Source organism: Loxodonta africana, chromosome 22 (genome assembly GCF_030014295.1).
Source record: "Loxodonta africana isolate mLoxAfr1 chromosome 22, mLoxAfr1.hap2, whole genome shotgun sequence".
NCBI lineage: Eukaryota > Metazoa > Chordata > Mammalia > Proboscidea > Elephantidae > Loxodonta > Loxodonta africana.
Genome location: NC_087363.1, coordinates 40,489,095 through 40,509,060, shown reverse-complemented (window position 1 = coordinate 40,509,060; position 19,966 = coordinate 40,489,095). Strand labels below are relative to the sequence as shown.

General features: G+C 42.6%; 1 protein-coding gene across 2 annotated transcripts in view; it reads right to left on the bottom strand.

Moving 5' to 3' along the window:
• VGLL4 (vestigial like family member 4) overlaps positions 1 to 19,966 on the bottom strand; it is a 163,616-nt gene that overhangs the window by 29,815 nt on the left and 113,835 nt on the right. For both annotated transcript variants that reach the window (XM_064274887.1, XM_003409753.4), the window contains one exon: positions 10,904 to 11,093. In XM_064274887.1, coding sequence (XP_064130957.1) covers positions 10,904 to 11,093 — 190 coding nt within the window. The remainder of the gene's footprint in view (positions 1 to 10,903; positions 11,094 to 19,966) is intronic.

Here is a 19,966-nt window from a genome sequence, read left to right as displayed (position 1 = left end):
GGAGAAAAACAGGGAAGGCACACAGTTTGAGGAATTCTACTCAATAGGTTTTGATTTATGAAATCTGGAAGGGAAAAAGATAAAAAGACATAAACGTGCCTTCAGATGTTTAGAACTCATGTTCAGAAAGTTCCAGTTTGAATCTTTGCAACTGAGGTTATCACAAAACAACAAACAAAGCACTTTCCTATGCATAATGAAAACTCTTGTTTGCTCTTACAGCCTTCCCCTCCACAAAGATGCCATTTCAAGCCTATTCAGGGAAAAGCGGAAGAGCAATTCTTGCTTTTACAGTCCCTAATGGGATCGCCTCTGTACTGCAAGGATCTTGGGGCTCTCGATTGGTGAGTGCTCTGACTTACCAACGGGGGCCTTCCTGGCATTCCGCTCTTATTCCTTGTTAGCGTACTCTAAAACGAACAGACATTTCCACCTCTGTCTCCAAATACTGTCAGATGTGTTTTGAGAGTGCTTGAATATAAAACTGTCCCAAATTATAAGACACTGAGATTCTATAATGGCACCCTTGGCGTTTCTTCATTCTGTGTGTTAGCTGGCCAGAAAAACGCCAGGAGGGGGATTCAAAGCAATTTGATATACACACTATTAGCACAAAGGTTGCTGAGAGCGCTAGCTGTAGGATCAGATAGCTTGGGTTTGGGCTCCCGGTCCCATTACCTGCTCACTAAGCTGTGTGACCTGAAACAAGTTACACGCCTCCCTAAGCCTCAGTTTTACCATCTGTAAAAGACGGATAATAATCATATCCACATCACAGAGTTGTAGGGATTCAATGAGATAAGGTCCGTGAAGGACTTAACACAGTGCCTGGCACACAGTTAAGCACTCGATAAATGGATGCTGTTATTAACAAGCCCTGGCACAAAGCACTCAACTACGAACCGAAAAGTAAGTGGTTCAAACCTGCCCAGAGGAGCCTTGGAAGAAAGGCCTGGTGATCCGCTTCTGAAAGGTCACGGCCTTGAAAACCCTATGGGGCACAGTTCTACTCTGCAACACATGGGGTCACCCTGAGTCAGAGTTGGCTCCACAACAACTGACTTGGTGGTTTTTTGGTTCTGTTTTGGTTTAAGGCTTACGGAGCGAGGCACTGGTGGTTCAGTGGTAGAATTTCCGTCTTCCATTTTGGAGACCCAGGTTTGATTCCCCGCCAATGCACCTCATGCACGGCCACCACCCTTCTGTAAGTGAAGGCTTGGGTGTTGCTATGATACTAAAGAAGTTCCAGCAGAGATTCCTAAGACAGAGGAAGAAGAAAGTCCTGGCAATCTACTTCCAAAAACCAGCCAGTGAAAACCCTATGGCCCACAATGATCTGATCCCCAGCCAGTCATGGGGATGGCAGAGCACTGGGCATTGTTCCACTGTGCATGGGGTCACCATAAGTCCAGGGCCAACTTGACAGCAGCTAAGGACAACAAGGCTTATGTTAACCATGGCAATAAAATGCTTCATCTGTAAATAGGAATTACTGTTTACCTCAGAAAGTCCCAGCTGGTCAAGCTACTAAAGTAACTTCAACTTTTCAATTTTCTCTGGGTATAGTTTTAATTTGAAATGAGGGATTGCTTCCTTCATTTTCATGGAGTTTATGGAATAAATCGTCTTTTGGTAAATCAAGTCCATAGACGTTCAAACTACAGGTATTAACACACTACAGGTACTAATCAGGTACAATAAACAGATAACCACAAAAACACCCCAGCTGTCATCGAGTTGGTTCCAACTCATGGCGAGCCCATGTATGTGTCACAGTAGAACCGTGCCCTATAGGGTTTTCGATGGCTAGTTTTGCAGAAGCAGATTGCCAGGACTTTCTTCTAAGGTGCCTCTAGGTGGACTCAAACCTCCAACCTTTTGGTTAGTAGCCAAGCATGTTAACCACTTACACCACCTAGATACTTCAAACTATCAAAGGGAGTACAATAATTTTGCCAAGAATTGTATGTATAGATACCACAAACTTTAGATACTCAGGACTTCCGAGGTACCATTTATACGATCAACTCTATTGCAAAAAAAAAAAAACCCAGAGGAAAACTCTAAATTCCATTTTAGCCAGTAATAGAAAAAAAAAAAAAAAAACTGATTGAGTTTTTTTTTTTTTAAATATGCCTAGCACTTGATTTCAAAGCTTCCTCCAGTCTTGTGGAGTTAACAGAATTCGTGATTTTGAGTTTGTCTCTTTTTCCCCTTCTCTACGAGTCATCCTTCTCTAGGAAAGAGTGAAATGACTAGGACCAGAAAGAAAAAAATAAGAATGGAGACAGACGGAAGAAGAAAAAGAAGGAGGAAGAAGAGAGAGGAGGTGCAAAGGAAGGAGTCCCCCATGACTGTGTCAACCGAACTGGCTACATCAGACTTTAGAAAAACTTCAAAGGAACGACCACAGAAGCAAAGACAACAGCAGACACATTTCACACCAGGACATTATTTCAAAGGAGCGCCACCAGCCACCAGCGAGAGAGGCGATGTTTTCCTTCTTTTGGCCCTTCCTCATTCATTATGGATTGTTAACTCGGCTGTGGCAAAAGCAGCCAGCTGGTTAGAGCACATGGCAGGTGACCATGGCTTTGATCCCGGTGTGAGTTTCTGGGCTTTGCCCTGTTCTGGGGCTAGGGCAACTACTCTGCAAACGTACAGCCATGTTCACCACTGCTGTGGTCACTGTGTCTTCTGAGTGCCTTCTAACTTAGGGGGCTCATCTTCTAGCACTGTATCAGACAATGTTCCGTTGTGATCCATAGGGTCTTCATTGGCTAATTTTCTGAAGCAGATCACCATGTCTTTCTCCCTAGTCTATCTTAGCCTGGAAGCTCCACTAAAACCTGTCCACCATGGTTGAGTCTGCTGGTATTTGAAATACCGGTGGCATAGCTTCCAGCATCACAGTAACATGCAAGCCACCACAGTGCAACAAACTGACAGACTCTCTTGATATTGGGTCTAATTCAATTCAACACAAAAATTATTTAGCACCTACCATGTGCCAGGAGCCCTAGTGGCACAATGATTAAGAGCTCAGCTGTTCTGGCCACTTATCTGTGGAGCTAGGCTTGCAGACCCACACAGAGGAAGGGAGCTGAGTGCCTTCCAGCTGAAGCAGAATTTTACTGGCTGGCTGAGGGGTGCTCCAGGCACTTATTGGTGGAGCTACAGAGCTTTGGGACACTTGCCCCAGGAGGGCAGATACAGGTGTTGAGGCCCCAGGGCCGAGAGGCCCAGGAAGCCAGGAAGCAGAAGCTGAAGAGACAAGAACACAGAAAGCAGAACTGCTTCAGTCTTAGAGAGTCTGGCCACAACCTCTGGGGTCTCAAAGGGTGGAACCATAGCCTCTGGTGTTTCTAAAGGTGGAGGTGCCACTCAGATGAGCTAGGAGAATTGTACGCCTAAAGCCAGGGGAGCAGAGCTGCCGTCCCAGTGGGCCTGGACGGCGGAGCTGAAGCCCAGGGCTAAGGAGCCTCCATGTACAATCCAGAGATTGTGGCCCACACCCAAAGTCTGGAGGGTAGGGCCATTGTGTAAATGGTCTCAGAGAACACAGGACTATTTTCAAGCCCGGAGGACTAGTGTAATGTGTTTTGCTGACTTGTTTGGTGCCTGTTATACCTTCTTTCCTTCCAATTTCTCCCATTTGTAACGGAAATATCTAGCTTGTGCCTGTTCTGCCATTGTGCTTTGGAAGCAGATAACTTGTACTCCAGATTTCACAGATGAAGAGGAATTTTTTGGATTTTGGGCGTGGAGTTGAACTAAGTCTTTTGCTATGATATGATGGCGCGAATGTGTTTTGACATGTGGCAAGGACATGAAATTTTGGGGGCTAAAGGGTGGAATGTCACGGATTGAATTACGTCCCCCCAAAATATGTGTATCAATTTGGCTAGGCCATGATTCCCAGTAGTGTGTGATTGTCCACCATTTTGTTATCTGATGTGATTTTCCTACATGTTGTAAATTCCATCGATATGTTAATGAGATGGATTAGCGGCAGTTATGTTGATGAAATCTACAAGATTAGATTGTGTCTTGGGCCAACATCTTTTGAGATATAAAAGAGAAAGGCAAGCAGAGAGACAGGGTCCCCACACCACCAAGAAAGCAGTGCTGGGAGCAGAGCTCATCCTTTGGACCTGGGATTCCTGCACCAAGAAGCTCCTAGATCAGAGGAAGATTGATGACAAAGACCTTCCCCCAGAGCCAACAGAGAAAGAAAGCCTTCTCCTAGAGGTTGTGTGCTGAATTCGGGCTTCTAGCTTCCTAGACTGTGAGAGAATAGATTTCTCATTGTTAAAGTAACCCATTTGTGGTATTTCTGTTAGAGCAGTACAAGGTGACTAAGGCAGTTGGCAGCTTGACTCCATTGGCTCTCCTTGGAAACCCTATGGGGCAGTTCTACTGGGTCCTATAGGGTTGCTATGAGTCAGAATCAACAACAACAACGGGTTTGGTTTGGTTTTTGAGTACCTGTGACATGCACTGGATTGGTCATGTGTCATGCTAACGATATGAGGGCTAGTATGTCCACCTCTAAATCTGTGCCCCAGGTGAGAAGCAATGATGGTGCAGGGAGAGGACCACTGGTTTTGGTGTCAAATAGCAGGATTAATCCCACCGTGGACACATTACTTAACCTTTCAAGGCCTCAATCTCTGCTTCTGGAAATAGAGCTGAGAGATCTACTTATCTTAAAGGGTTACTTTCATCGTGAGGGTTCAGCGAAATCAGAAAGTTTCCAGCATAGGGCTGGTACATAGAAAGGACTCAACAAACGTTTGAGTTACCTCTTGAAGGTAACTGAATGAGTAATTCCAACTGCAAACTTACACCCACACACATACAGTTGAAAGCTACTTCATTTCAGAAAGTCATCTACTGACTATATACCCTTCAGCACAAAATCCTCGCCGGGTCCTACCTGACAAGCAGCCTAGAGTAAGTCACAAAACCAGTATGCCTCTAGCATACTGTTACATTGTGTCCACTGTTTGCTTTCAAGAGTTTTTATTGCATTGCAAAAATACATATACACAAATCTAGGATACTCCACTGCTCTCACCTCTTTGGGAGCAAGAAGAATTAAGGAAGCTAAAGATACAAGGAAAAGATTAGTCCAAAGGACTAATGGACCACATCTACCACGGCCTCCACCAGACTGAGTCCAGGACAACTAGACGGTGCCCCGCTACCACCACTGACTGCTCTGACAGGGATCACAATAGAGGGTCCTGGACAGGGCTGGAGAAAAACATAGAACAAAATTCTAACTCAAAAAGAAAGACCAGACTTGCTGGCCTGACAGAGACTAGAGAAACTCTGAGAATATAGCCCCCAGACACCCCCTTCAGCTCAGTAATGAGGTCACTCCTGAGGTTCACTCTTCAGCCAAAGACTGGACAGACCCATAGCACAACGTAACAACTAAAGGGGCACACCAGCCCAGGGACAAGGACTAAAAGTCAGGGGGAGACAGCAAAGCTGGTAAGAGGGAACCCAAGATTGAGAAGGGAGAATGTTGACATGTCGTGGGGTTGTTAACCAAGATCATAAAAACAGTATGTGTACTGTTTAACGAGAAACTAGTCTGTTCTGTAAACCTTCAGCTAAAGTACAATAAAATAAATTAAAAAAAACAAAATACATATGCACAAGATTATCCATTGCAGAATGATTATAAAATATTGGAAACTACCTAAACGTCCGAACTCAAGGGTTTGGCTGGATGGACTTTGGCCAGGCATGCAATGCAGTACTACACAGCTGTAAACGAAACACGGATGAATGGATTTTGCTGGTAGGAACCAATGTCCATGATACCTTGTGTTCAATGAAAAACAAACAAACAAACGTCAAATGGGCATAGTAAGCATGCTACCTTATGTGTAAGGAAGAAGGGGCAATGAGAAAACAATCAATCATGTACCTGGTTATTTTAACAGCAACTAAATAATCTAAAAGGGTTTTTGCCTCCAGATGAAGAGAGGGACAGAAAGGACTGAAAGACAGGGGAGAGAATAACACTTTTCTGAGCACATGTTTTTGTATGCTTTTGACTTTTGGAAACATGTTAATGTTTTACATATTAACAAAAAATAAAATAAATCAACAAGAATGGGGGGGGTGGGGACCTGAAACTGAATGTAAACAGAACTATATGAACCCAACTATATATTTTAAATTACACAAAGACACTGACATGAAGTTGATACTTTGGCTATTATAACTTCAGCCCAGGGAAAAAGAACTGCAAACAAACCTTGAGCTCTTCTTTAGGTGGTTTGTTTTCCACAGCAGTATGGGCACGGTGATTCTGAAACTGTCTTAAGTATCTTGTAGGACTGAATAAATGAGTAGATGTGTGGTTGTTTGGAACCGGAGTTCTGACTGTGGAAGAAAGAGGTAGAACTACGGAATGGCGCTTGAGTTAGAAGTGGAATATCAGTATGACCTCACGATTTCCTGGCTTTTTCTACTACAATAGTCTAGAAATACTGTTGTCCAATAGAATTTTCTGTGAAGACAGAAATGTTCCATATCTGTGCTGTCCAATATGGTAGCCACTAGCCACATGTGGCTACTGAGCAGTTGAATGTGGCTGATGCAACTGAAGAACTGAATTTTTTATTTTATTTAATTTTAAATTTCAATAGGCACATGTGGCTAGTGTCTACCGCATTAAACAAGTCAAGTCTAGAAGCAATAGCACTACAGTCTCAATATAAGCACACTCAGCACCCACATCTTGGCTTCTAAATACTATCCTCCACGAAAAGGAACCGGGGCTCTTTGGAGAAGTGGCTGATTCCATGCAGGGCAGGTAGGTTACAAGATGAACCTAGAACATCTTATTTGCCAGAAAGTAAGAAAGCTTTGTCACAAGGACAAAGGAGCCAGTTGAAGGAGCTCTTATTTGACAAATTTGGGATAATTATAACCCATTGAATAAAATAGGAATGCATGAATCCTTATAAATAGTAAAGACATAAATAGACAGACAAGCAGAAAAAAATGGCAGGACTCTTCCTTATCAGGACACACTTGAAAACCAGCATCAGAGATAAAATTACTTATTGACATTTCCACAAGACAAACCCCACTCTACCACGTCCCATCCCCTAATCAACCATCTGTCTTTCCAAATGACAGAGAGACTACTTTTCAACTTCCAAATCTGCATTCATGTTCTTAACACTTTTCTTAGAAAACAAAGGGTCACCAAGAAAAGAAATAGAGAGTTCAAATGACCCAGTTATAACCCACTGCCGTCGAGTCAATTCCGATTCATAGCGACCCTGTAGAACAGAGTAGAACTGCCCCATAGGGTTTCCAAGGAACGCCTGGTGGATTTGAACTGCTGACTTTTTGGTTAGCAGCTGTGGCTCTTAACCACTCTACCACCAGGGTTTCCACCCAGTTATAGGGGGCTGGAATAAGGGCCCAGGAATTGTCTTTTTCCATGTTCTGGAGAAATCAGTAAGGACCCCCCCGCCCCAACCAATCAAATGAAATACAATCACCTTCTCTACAGCCTCCTCCTCTGGCGCAGAGCCACTCCATCTCTCCACTGGCAAATAACTCAACGTGATGGTTAGAACGAAGTGCAGCTAAAGCATCCACCTTCGAGACCCTCCAGCTAGCTGCCGAAACTGTTTTCAATAACACTCTTTCCCCAGAAGTACTGGGATTTCTTTAGTGATAGAGTAAACAAAACACATTTTCATGACACGTTCTTAATGTATTCTGAGAAGCTAAACAGCAAAAATTATTTGCAATTTCTTTAAAGAGACAAATACACCATTCTTTTCCGAACAAGTAATAATTCGTAATTTATTCCAGAAAAACTTTTAATACATACTCATAAACAGGAGGGAACATGCTATAAATAGCTCAGGTAGAAGACACTTCATCAAATCAAACAACGGTACTCACTAAGGACCCACAGGATGCAGACATGGAACATGTGGCCTGTGAGATCCGTCATTAAGTGCTTAGAAAACTCAAGTAGAAACACTTGGTGACGTTACTGAACTAACCATCGAATGATACACAGAATGAACTAGCAAACGTGGGTCAGTTTTTCTTCTTCCATAGGATATGAGTCCCCAAGTCTGGGAGGTGGGATGCTGATGTTTGTTTTTCTGAAACTTTCCATAATGATGTCAATGCTGGGTTGCTCATGAAATTTAGCAATCCTCGTTCTATTATTTGAGACTGAAGATTGGTTATAGTGCCATCTGTCCTGTAACTCTAGCTCCTTGGGGAGTTACAACATCATTTTCTAAATGCTACAAACAATCTATGAATAATATGAATAATTACTACAACCGAGTGCTTACTATTTGCCAGTCACTGTACTAAACGTTTAACAATAAGCCTATTTTAAAACGTTGCCATTGAGTTGATTTCGACTCATAGTGACCCTGTAGGACAGAGTAGAACTGCCCCCATAGGATTTTCAAGGAGCAGCTGGTAGATTCAAACTGCTGACCTTTTGGTTAGCAGCCATAGCTCTTAACCACTGTGCCACCAGGGCTCTGATAATTCTGTAAGGTATTTTTTTTTTTTTTTTGGTACTATTATTACCCCCACTGAAAGAGATGCAGGGATTTGAACCCAGGCATTCTGACTATTGTGCACACTCTTCAGACATTAAATTCTCTGCTATCATTACCAATATCTGTATAATATAATTATTAATAATAAAAATAATTTTTAAAAATTTTTGTCAAGTTGATTCTGACTCATGGCGACCACATGTGTATCAAGAGTAGAACTGCGCTCCGTGAGGTTTTCAATGGATGATTTCTTGGACATAGATCCCTAGGTCTTTCTTCCAAGGCGCCTCTCGGTGGACTTGAATCTTTCTTCGGTTAGCAGCCAAGCACATTAACCATTTACACCACCCAGGGACTCCAATAAAAAGTAAAAAGTAAAGCTACTGTCAATTGTACTACGTCAAGCTATTTGCATATTTTAGTTCTAATCCTCACAATAGTTCTATACATGAGCTATCATCATTGCCACTTGACAAATAAGGAAACTGCGCCCAGGTAAATGAAGTGATTTGTTCAAGGCCTCACAGCTGGTAGGCAGCAGAATAAGGATTTAAAATAAGGCATGTTTAACTACCTGCCGCCTCCCCTTCCTGCCTTAAAAAAAAAACCCAAAAACCAAGGCCAAACTTTCTCTTTTTTCAGTTTGGGGAAAGGGAGTGTGAGAACAGAAATTCCTACTAACAAAAGCATGAACTCCAAATGGTTAAAGCAACCAGGACTGAAGTTATGAGCCTCTCCCGGCTTGCAAGAGTTCATTGTTTTGCATTGCCTTGGTGCTGGATTCCTGATCGTAGCAAATTCCAGGGCCCAGACTGCAGGCTCAGCCTCTGACTAACACTACAGTGATTTATTTGAGGGTAAATACCTCTGTCAGTGTCTTATGACTGAACACAACAGGCCCAGCAGATTGGAATGTGTGGCACGCCGAGGCCTGCAGAAGCTGAGGCAGCAGCGGGAGGGCCGGCCCGTGGTCAGGCTGCCTCCAGCTGCACAAGGGCCCTTCCTCCAACAAGGAAGCCAGCCGGGGACTCTCCAGGCTTTACATTCCTGCCCGAAATAGCCGCATCCTCAGAAATAAGAACTGGGAAAGACGAGCATCCTCAACAATTACGAAACATGAATTCTCTAGGTTTTTATCCATCCTTGGGAAAAGAGCTTGGGGAGGGGCAAGAAGAGCAGGGCCTTTTTCACCTGGACATACAAGCTACTCCTTCCAATATTCAGAGGCACGTCACCACAGCTGCTAAGACATCGATATCTATCATAGCCAACAGTCACCCAATTGCCCGAGCCGATACTGCTGGGCAGCTGGCCTGGTATCTGTAAGTCCTGAAAACATGTAATAAGGTATCTCATGCTCACCACATGACGCGTGTGTGCTAAGGAGAAAACACACAGGAGAAGACAGGATACGGGGAGCAAGCTAATTTTCACACAGAAACGTCGTAATGTTCGGCAAACTCAGAACTTCAGTTTCAACCCCTTTGTTTCACAAATAAGGCAACTGAGGCCCAGAGAGTTGCAGCAACTCATGTGAGGACTCTAGCGTGTGCTGGTGGCACACCGAGGACTGGGACTCAGATCTCCCACCTACTACAGGCTATCACAGATGTGCTCAGCAGTATCTTAAACACAGACACAAAAAACAGCTTTATCTCTCTGGAAAGCTCTCAAATTTATATCGTGAGCACACATGGTAAGAATTAAAACTTCTTAATATATACAATTCTAGACCCCAAAGTACAAAATTTTATAGAAGTCAGCTGAGGTGCTAACATTTCCTTCTATTTCTCTGGCGCATAAAGACATTCACCAAACACTGGTTCTCCTGACAACAATCATTACGCCCAAAACCCTCTGCCGTTGGAATCAACTCACAGCAACCCTAAAGGACAGGTTAGAACTGGCCCCCGTAGGGTTTCTCCCTCGGAACGGCTGGTGGGTTCAAACCACTGAGCTTTTGGTTAGTAACTGGGCACTTTAGCCACTGCATCACCAGGGCTCCTTAATCATTACACACAGGCAAGAAAAAGCAAAGTTTTCAGATAACCACCCTAAGAAGTTCTAATGGAAAGTTAGCTTCCATAGGAAAATGCAGGAAGGGCCATGTAGGTAGGTAGGTAGGAAATAAACTAAGATTTCATCTGTCCATTAGTTACTAAAATCAGCCGAACACGTCCTAGCCGCAGACGGAGGCCATATATCCTTGCTACACAATCAGCACAGTCAAGCCGCTGATTGGAGAAGTTGTAAGAGAACATGGCCCTAGCGCTGAGGTACACACAAGCCAAAATAAAAATGCCCAAAGTCCACAAGAAGGCACTTACAGATGGGGGCTGAAGATGCGACTCATCTTGGAAACATGGTCATTTTCACAGTCTAGGTCATCGTCAGCTTGCTCCATGCTGAACTTCCTCTTGCTGGGACTGATGGGAGGAGGGCCCGTGCGGTGGCTGGTAAGGGCAGAGGCCACGGGGAGGGTCTGCATTCTGGGCTCGCCCCTGAGAGCAGCTTCACCTATGCAAAGAGATGATGGAGTGGTCAAGCAGAAGAATGTCCCCATTGCAGTCCCCCCCAGGCTCCCCCGCCTGCCCACCCCCTTGCAAAACTACTCCCAGCGGAAAGTTTTTGGCAAAGGGCTGGGCTGCCTGCCATTCTCAGAATACGGTCTGAGTGTACAGTCAGCTGCCAAGCATGAGACATTTTACATAAACGTAGTTTTTTAGCACAATAACTCTTTAGGGTAGAGTTTAAAAATAAAAGTTGCAATGAAGGAACGGGGAGGCTAGGGGTATTTACCATAAACAACTCAAAAGTTAATTTAAAACATTAAAGGTCTTTTGACTCGTGGGCATTCAACTCCATACCCATAAGAAAATAACTCAACACCAAGCTCATGAAACCACTGCGCCAAACTCACTTTTCTTGCTTGTGACGCTTTCACTGTATTTTTGGTATGTCTTTTTTTTTTTTTTTTTTTTAAAGAATGAGGAAAATGTTTGGGTTCATAGTTCACATATTTGCACAAAAAAACCTTGAAAGAAATTAAAATATACTGTTTAATGAGATATAAAATATTTTCTTTTTACAGTATTACTAAAAATGACACCTTAAAAATACTGATTATTACTGGCACAGAGGTCCTGAATAAAATCTGTCACAAGCAGGACATACAGGTGTAGTCCACGAAACATTTTTCAAAGTTACACACTCAAGTTGGAGTTCACAGTTTGATCTGACTAGACTTCTTGGTGTTTTTCATTCCTATTTTGAAAGGCTTTGGGGGCTAAACGATAACTTTTTCCTTATTGTGAATTAAAATAAGCATAATCTTATATAATCACAAAGGTCACGTACCTTCTAAAACTTATAAACAAGAGTAGTAATTACTTTAAGAGAGAAAACGTCAGACTTCCTAAATCATGTGAGGAGGAACACCTATGTTTTACACAAATAATGGCCCTTTTGTCGTTATACGTGTTGGGTCTCCAGTCCTGGACCAATGCTGTCTCCACTTGGTCACTATTTAAGAGTAATATTAGGCGAAAGTCAACTTCATCTGAGGCCTTGCGGTCCCTGAGAAAGGAAACCTTTGTTTGCCACCACTTATTTTCATATCATCACAGATGTGTGGACAGTTTTAACAGTCGTTTACTTCATACGCACAAGTATGATTCTGTTAGGGAAAGGAGTGAGGAAAAAGCCTTCTGAATGTTTACCAGGGAAAATAAAAAGTTTGCCAATTTAGTCAGCGAGATGTAAACTAGCAAATATACAGTGACCCGTAATACACCTCAGTTGGGGTTTCTTTTTAAGGGTTCTGGCACCAAAGCAAACTGGAATTTTCCATCTTAAACGAAATGCCCCCAAAAAACAGGTTCCTAGGCTGGCCTGCTATACTCAGAAGAAATGCAGGGTGATTTTAGCTGACTCTACTTCCTATTTAGTATTTTGGTTTAAAAAAACAAAAAAAGCAGTGCTAGTATTTATACTTTGATAAATTATAAATTTCCAAATATCTCCCCTACTCCCCTTTCTTGTACTCTCCGCCCCCACGGAGAGGGAAGAAGGTATGTCCAAAGTAAAGCTTTAGTAGCCCAAGCCCAGACAACTTTCTGATGAGCCCCGGTGATACTCCCAATAACTCCGCAATTGCAAACTGAACCTGATCAGAGTGGTGCAGACTGACCATACCCTCCACCCCAGTGTTTCTCAACATCTTTGGCAGGGATAAGCGGGTACGAAGAGTTTCCAGGGTCAGTGAAGACCCCTGGGCTTTGGTCTCCAACGCACATTTCATAGAATGCCAGATGTGTAGCAAGAGAAGTTACCATGGAAAGCAACCACCACCACAACAAATTCAAATCACTCCAAAACAAAGCGTCATCGCCCAGTATACCAGCAAGAACTGCTACCAAAACTCTTGGGTTAATAACAACATTCCTACTCCACTCCCCAACTTCCATCCAAGTATAAATTCTTGTACTTGTTTGCATTTTAAATTCATCAACTGATATATTGCTTATTTTTAAGACTGAATCCCTGATGTCTGACATAGAAAGGAAAAAGTCCAAAGGAATCTTTTAAAATGCCGGGTGATTCCTAAGCTGGGTTACCAATGAAAGCACTACAGTTGGTCCTTCTACCCTAGGGCTGCAATATCTCTACCAGGTGCTGCTCTAGAGGTGACGTGTACTTGTCATGTTAGAGCACGTCAGCATCTCAGAATGTTAGTGGGGCAAGGGGCCTTGTGCACACAGATTCCTTCATTTGATAGATGAGCAAACTGTGCCCCAGATGCTGTGCCCTACCCAGGGTCATACGGTGAATGGGTAGGAACCCTTGTGCTCTACTAGGCCAAGGCCTCCCCTGAAACTGTGCTAGCCACACATGGCTTAGAGCAAAGGAACCAGGGTAGAAGGAAAAGAATCCATGGACAGAAGGGCAGAAACAGCTCTGGGCAGTTATGCGCCTTCATTCATCTTTGGATCCCCATCCGTGAGGACCTTACCTTATCACCTTGCATTTTAAAACAGGTTGTATTGTTATTATTGAATTATTTTAGTAAAATTGAGAAGGACATCTGTTCTGGGAGTCAGGACACTGGTGTTCCAATCTCAACTCTTCCTTTATTTAGGACTGAGTGGGCTGTTCCTGAAAGATCACAAACATGAAAACCCTGACACGCAGTTCTACTATGAAACACATGAGGTCACCATGAGTCATACTTGACTCGACAGCAACTGATTTGGTTTTTTGGTTTTGAATACAGACATGCTTCTTTCTCTGGGTCTCCACACCACTGGGGGTTGGGGGGGCGGGAGGGAGGCATTGAACTAGCTAATATCCAAAGTTCCTTCCAGCCCTTAGAATAAATGATCCAATTCCATGATCCACAGTCCCATCACCTATCAAGTAACCAACCAACCAACCAGCATTTACAAAGAAATTATTACTTGTGTAATACTGAACTAAGACATCAAAACCCAAAGTATACACCTCAGACGTTGCATTAATGAGGGAAAAAAAAAAGAAGAACCCACGGTCAAACAAACCTGGAAACAAACCATCAGATTAAACAACTTTCATAGGAGTTTCTTAACTACGGAACTTCTTGTCTTCTAAGGCACAGTGTCAATCCCCAAGATAGAAACACAACAATACTTCTTTCAATCTCTGCTTCTCCACCCCCACATCATCCTACACACTGCTGCAAATTCAATGTTCCAAAGCGCTGTTCTGAATGTACCAACCCATCCTAACCCCAAATATCCAATGGTTGCCAGTCACTGAGAAAATCCTGTCCGGACTGCTTCTGCATTCAAAACCACCAACTGGCCCCAACCACCTTTCTTTATTCCTAGTATTCCTCTTTGTGAGTTCTGAAAATTTCAGCCCTAAAAATAAGAGTAGTCACCATCTTTACTCAGGCTTCTTCCCCAATCTTCTTGTATTTAGATTCTATCCATCTTGCAAAGGTCAGTTAAAAGGCTACCTCCTTCAAGAAGTCTTCCTTGATTCCACAAGGTGAAAGTCATGTCTTCATCTTCTGAACACCTATAAAAACTTATCACTGTGGTACTTCTCTTCCTACTCTGTTCTGTGCTCTTTGAAGCAGAGGCTATTTTATTCACTGTACATGCCTAAGCGCACAGAGCACAATACATTCCATATATTAGACAGTCAGTAAATACTAAATGAATGAATGAATAAATGAGGCAAGGTAATGGGGTGGCCAAATTACAGAGTTTTAGCATATGTTAAAGAACAAAGATACCACAGAATAAGAAACTATAGAAGATTTAGGAATGTATTTAAAAGAAGTCATAGAAATGACCAACGAGCACATGAAAAGATGCACAGTGTCATTAAACCAAAAAAAAAAAAACAACCCACTGTCATCAAGTGGATTCCGACTCATAGCGACCCTACAAGACAGAGTAGAGCTGCCCAATAGAGTTTCCAAGGAGTACTTGGTGGATTCAAACTGCTGACCTCTTGGTTAGCAGCTGTAGCACTTAACCACTACACCACCCGGGTTTCCACACAGTGTCATTAAAAAAAATTCAAATCAATACCACTTCACAACCCGATAAAATGGCTATGATCAAAACCAGACAATAACATGTGTTGGTGAGGCTATGGAGAAACTGGAACCCTCATCCACTGCAGGTGGGAATGGAAAATGGAGAACAGTCTGGCAGTTAAACATAGGTTACAGATGTTACCATATGACCCAGAAAAGATTAAACACAGAGTCACCATATGACCCGGAGATTCTACTCCTAAGTATACACTCAAGAGAAATGAAAACATACGCCCACACAAAAACTTGTGCAGGAATGTTCATAGCAGCATTATTCAAAATAGCCAAAGAGTAGAAACAACATAAATACACAACCCACGACTCGATAAATAAAATATGGTATATCCAGACAATGGAGTACTATTTGTCGATAAAAAGAAATGAAGTACTGATACATGCTACAACATGGATGAACCTTAAAAACACACGAAGTGAAAGAAGCCAGTCACAGAAGACTACAGGATTCCAAATACAGGAAACGTCCAGGATAGGCAGATCCACAGAGACAGAAAGTAGCTTAGTGCTGGCGGGGGGCTGGAGCGAGCACAGTGAGAAGTGACTCCTAATGGGTACAGGGGTTCTTTTGGGGATGACGAAAATGTTTTAAAATTGACTGTTGAAGTTTGCACAACTTTGTGAATATGCTAAAACCACAGAATTTTAAAATTTTAAAAGGATGAATTGCATAGTACTTGAATTATATCGCAATAAAGCTGTAACCCCCTTCCAAAAATATATACATATAAGTAGATGACAGGAGACTCCAGTACTATTAGATCCTTTTCTCTCTCAGGTTTTAACATTCAGTATTCGGATTAATCCTTCACTGCTAAATAAGAAGAACAGACATCCATTAATTTTTCCTGAAATAAAAATAAATCTTGGGTTACTGTAGTTATCTCTCTCTACAATGTTTAAAATCAGATGATTTTTTCGAAAAGCATTATTGATTAAGTTTTAAAAAATCAAATCAGAGAACCGCTGGAGGTTACTCAGGCACTTGGATTCATCAGAGTCCAGTTTAAGCTCCAGCTCAGCTTATAATCAAAGTGTGTCTGAGGGCCTATTCCACGCCGAAGGCTGCGCGGGGGCCCTGTCACCAAAACAGACTACGAAATGTATACAGCCCTGACCACACGGAGAGGGGGGGAGAACACACACACCCAAGGGAACTTATCTCAGGGACCTACAAAGACTTTTTTCTTTTTCTTTTGTTCTAACGGGTATTCCAAACTTCACAATGGTTGGTAACTGAAAAAAGAGAAAAGATTACCTTTCTTTTTCAAGAATCAGCAGGAGAAAGGAGATTGGGGCCCTGTGAGTAGCCCAGTATTTTGAGTTTCTCAAGCTGGCTGAGCACCATCTGTCCATTTGATTTTTTTTTTAATTCGCAGTTCTAACTAAAGAAATTCAATTTCAAAAATGTATTTGACTTTTTTTAATGAAAATAATTATATCTAAGTATCGGGTCACTATGAGTCAGAATTGACTCAATGGCAACGGTTTTTTAAGTATGTGTTACTGAAGAAAAAGGCCTACAGTGTGTAAAATTATTTCATGGGTGATTTTAGTCATGGTAGTAGTTCTAATGTACACATTAAAAATATTCTTTAAGTATCTCCCCCAGTGGGAAATGATCAATGATTCTGGCTCAAGATTTCATAAGAATATATTAATCTCAATGAAAAAAGAAGTTTAATGGAGAGAAGGAAAAATAAGAAAATCGCTTAGCATTATGATGTGCTTACATAATGATTTTGACAAAATATCACAAGAAAAAATTGGCTTTCCAAGTCAGAATGGAAGGGGGAGAGGACCCAGAACAGAGGGAAGCTAAGCGGGAACATATCCCCCATTTGGGGCTCCTGTTATTGCCATACTTCAAAGATTGAAAGATTATTTATTATATTTTCGTATCTCTAAGACTGAGGTTTGTCTTACAGTCAATTGTCATGTCATTTTTCTTGGTTAGTGGTACATGAAGTACTGGTTATAGCAAAGGATGGAGCCTTAGACTAGATGAAAGACAGAACCTAATCACAGGGCCTTCAAAACAGCACTCAACTCTTTAGTCTCAGTTTCTTCTTTGCTGGTAAGATTAAGGGGTTCCATTAAATTACCTTGATGGCCTAACTTTGGCTCTACAAGTCTATATCCTAAAGACCTCTAAAGTTAAGTCTTTTTTCACTGATCTTGAAATCTTTCATTAAACTTAATACAGTTGGTAGGAAGAAGAACTGATTCAATTAAGTAGTCCTATGAGTTGGAATGGACTTACAGGCACCTAACAAAGACACAACCAATAATTTACATCATAATTGAAGGTGGTTTCATTGAAAATCAAGTAGACTTCTAATTCCCTGTGTTCCAGCTCCATTCATTTATTCCAATCCTCTAAGAGAATTGTAGATAGTCACTTGAAACCCTAGATAATTATAACGTGGTCCACAGAATACAGATTAAACTCTATAGAACTGAATAGACTTGACCAAGACCTTCAAAACAGAGATGAGGCAACTGAATCTGTACTCAGAGAGATTAAAAGAGTCAGTGGTAGAGCCAATGGGAGAGCCAGGATTAGAACTCTGGCCTCTTCAGCAGCTCTACAGGCAGACCGCCATAGTGGGGATTTGTAACTACATTTACAATTATGGCATGATTCAAGAGAAATCAATCAAAACTACAGTGATACTGACATTTTATGGAGATTAGTTAAACAGCACAAGAACAACAACAAAAAAAATCAAACCCACTGACGCAGAGTCGATTCTGACTCCGAGTGACCCTATAGGACGAGTAGAACTGCCCCATAAGGTTTCCAAGGCTGTAATCTTTACGAAAGCAGACAGCCAACCTCCACCCTGCAGAGTTTCTAAAAGCCGACCTTTCAGTGAGCAGCAGGGAGCTTAACCACTGCACCACTAGGGCTCCTCCAAGCAGCACAGGGATGGAATAACAATGTCTTTATGGTCTGGGGGAGGGAGAGAGTACAACTATAATAAAAAAGTGGCTTGCTCTAACTTTTAAGGATAGATTTTTGACCAAAAAAAACTCTATGCCCTGCAGAACAGCATTTTTATTCCACAATTTAAATCTTTGCTGTATCCAAGACTTGATGTTCTCCTCCCTTCCCCGTATTTGAACCTAAATCAAAGAAACAAAACCACAGCTCCATCTACCAACAAGCCAAGCCGCTCTGCTACATTGATTTGTCTCCTTCTGTCTGACCACAGCCCCCAGCAACCAGACTGACATCACCCTGTTGGCAAGACAGCGCCCTGATAAAACTGTACTCTAGCATTTCACAATCCACCTCGAATCTCCAAACTCATTACTGTACAGAGCTGTGTCTGTGCGGGACAGGCACTCCAGCGGCCAGGGTTTATTCATTTTCCTTCAAATAATACGCCTTTGTCTCCCAGACTAGCAGCTGGGGATAAGACACAGTGAAGTCAATCTCTTTCAAATACTTAAACTTGTGGCTATCCCTATTTTGGGTAGCTTTTTTCTTTTTCCTTTTTAAAAGGAGGGCTATTAGGCAACATGATGAAACGCAGACAAGCCAACAAAGATAAAAGATGTGACGTACTGTCTGCCACAAGGATTGCCTGCAATCCTACAACTCCACAGGTCACAACACAAAGTATCTTTCACATTGTCACCCCCAGGAGCCTCAGACTCACAGCTCTAAACTTGCAGGGCCTGATCTGACATCCCGGAGGCCAGACCACAGCTCTGAACTTGCACGGCCTGATCTGACATCCAGGAGGCCAGACCACAGCTGAACAGGGCTCTTTGTCCGCCAGTGAGGCTGCAGTGGCTCTGCTGAGACCAGATTCCTGCTGTTGTCTTTAGCGCCATCTCTGGAAACACACACTCACTCCCACACCCACACACAACCTGCATCAATGACTGCCAATAACATAATTAAGGATAATACCAACACATTCAAACTTGCAGAGTTGAACCAAAAGCCATTTTAACTAGAATTTCAATTACAATAATCCCATGAACATTATACTTTGTTCAGAGCTTTCCTGTCTCTTATACCAGTATATTTCATTTTAACGCATTTAAAATATCACTGATTATTCTGCAGACAAGAAGGGAAGCCTAAGGTTCATCTCACAGCTAAGGAAAACTAGTGTTTCAAGAATTAAGTGAACTGCTCAAGGTCGTAAAGCTGATTAATACAAGAGCTGGAAGGGGAACCCTGGGATTTAGACCCTATTTTCCTATTCTTTCTAGCTTTGCAGGATGCTTTACCAGTTAAAGGAAACGAACTGGGAAGAAGATAAGGAGGCAGAGGAAGGGGACGGCGGGGTTGGGGGGCGAAGGGGAAGGAAGAAGGAGAGAAGAGGCAGAGAAGGGAGCAGGTGGGAGGGGAGAGGATAAGAGAGCACAGATGAAGGACGGGAAGGACAATGGGACGAAAACCGAGATCTGACACAGAGGCTAATCGAACAGCTTCCACTGCACGGTCTCTCCTGGATAAACCTAACTGGTGGGTGACACAGCCTGAGAGGAAAGAAATACTAGCGCCTAGATGCCACTTCAGGATCACAACCACCTGGGGAAAGAAGAAAGCCAGTGGGTTGGCACTGACAGAGTGGACTCTGGCTCAGCATCAGCTGAGGTCTACAGCCCCCCCACTGCACCTCACCTGGGGGTACACAGGAGAGGCCAGCTCTCTGACAAGCATAGGGGAAGGGACAGAGCTTCCCCCTGCACTGTACCAACAAGGTAGACAACTTGGACTGCCCAGAAATTCTTTGACTACCCTGATAAAATGAAGGGGTTGGAC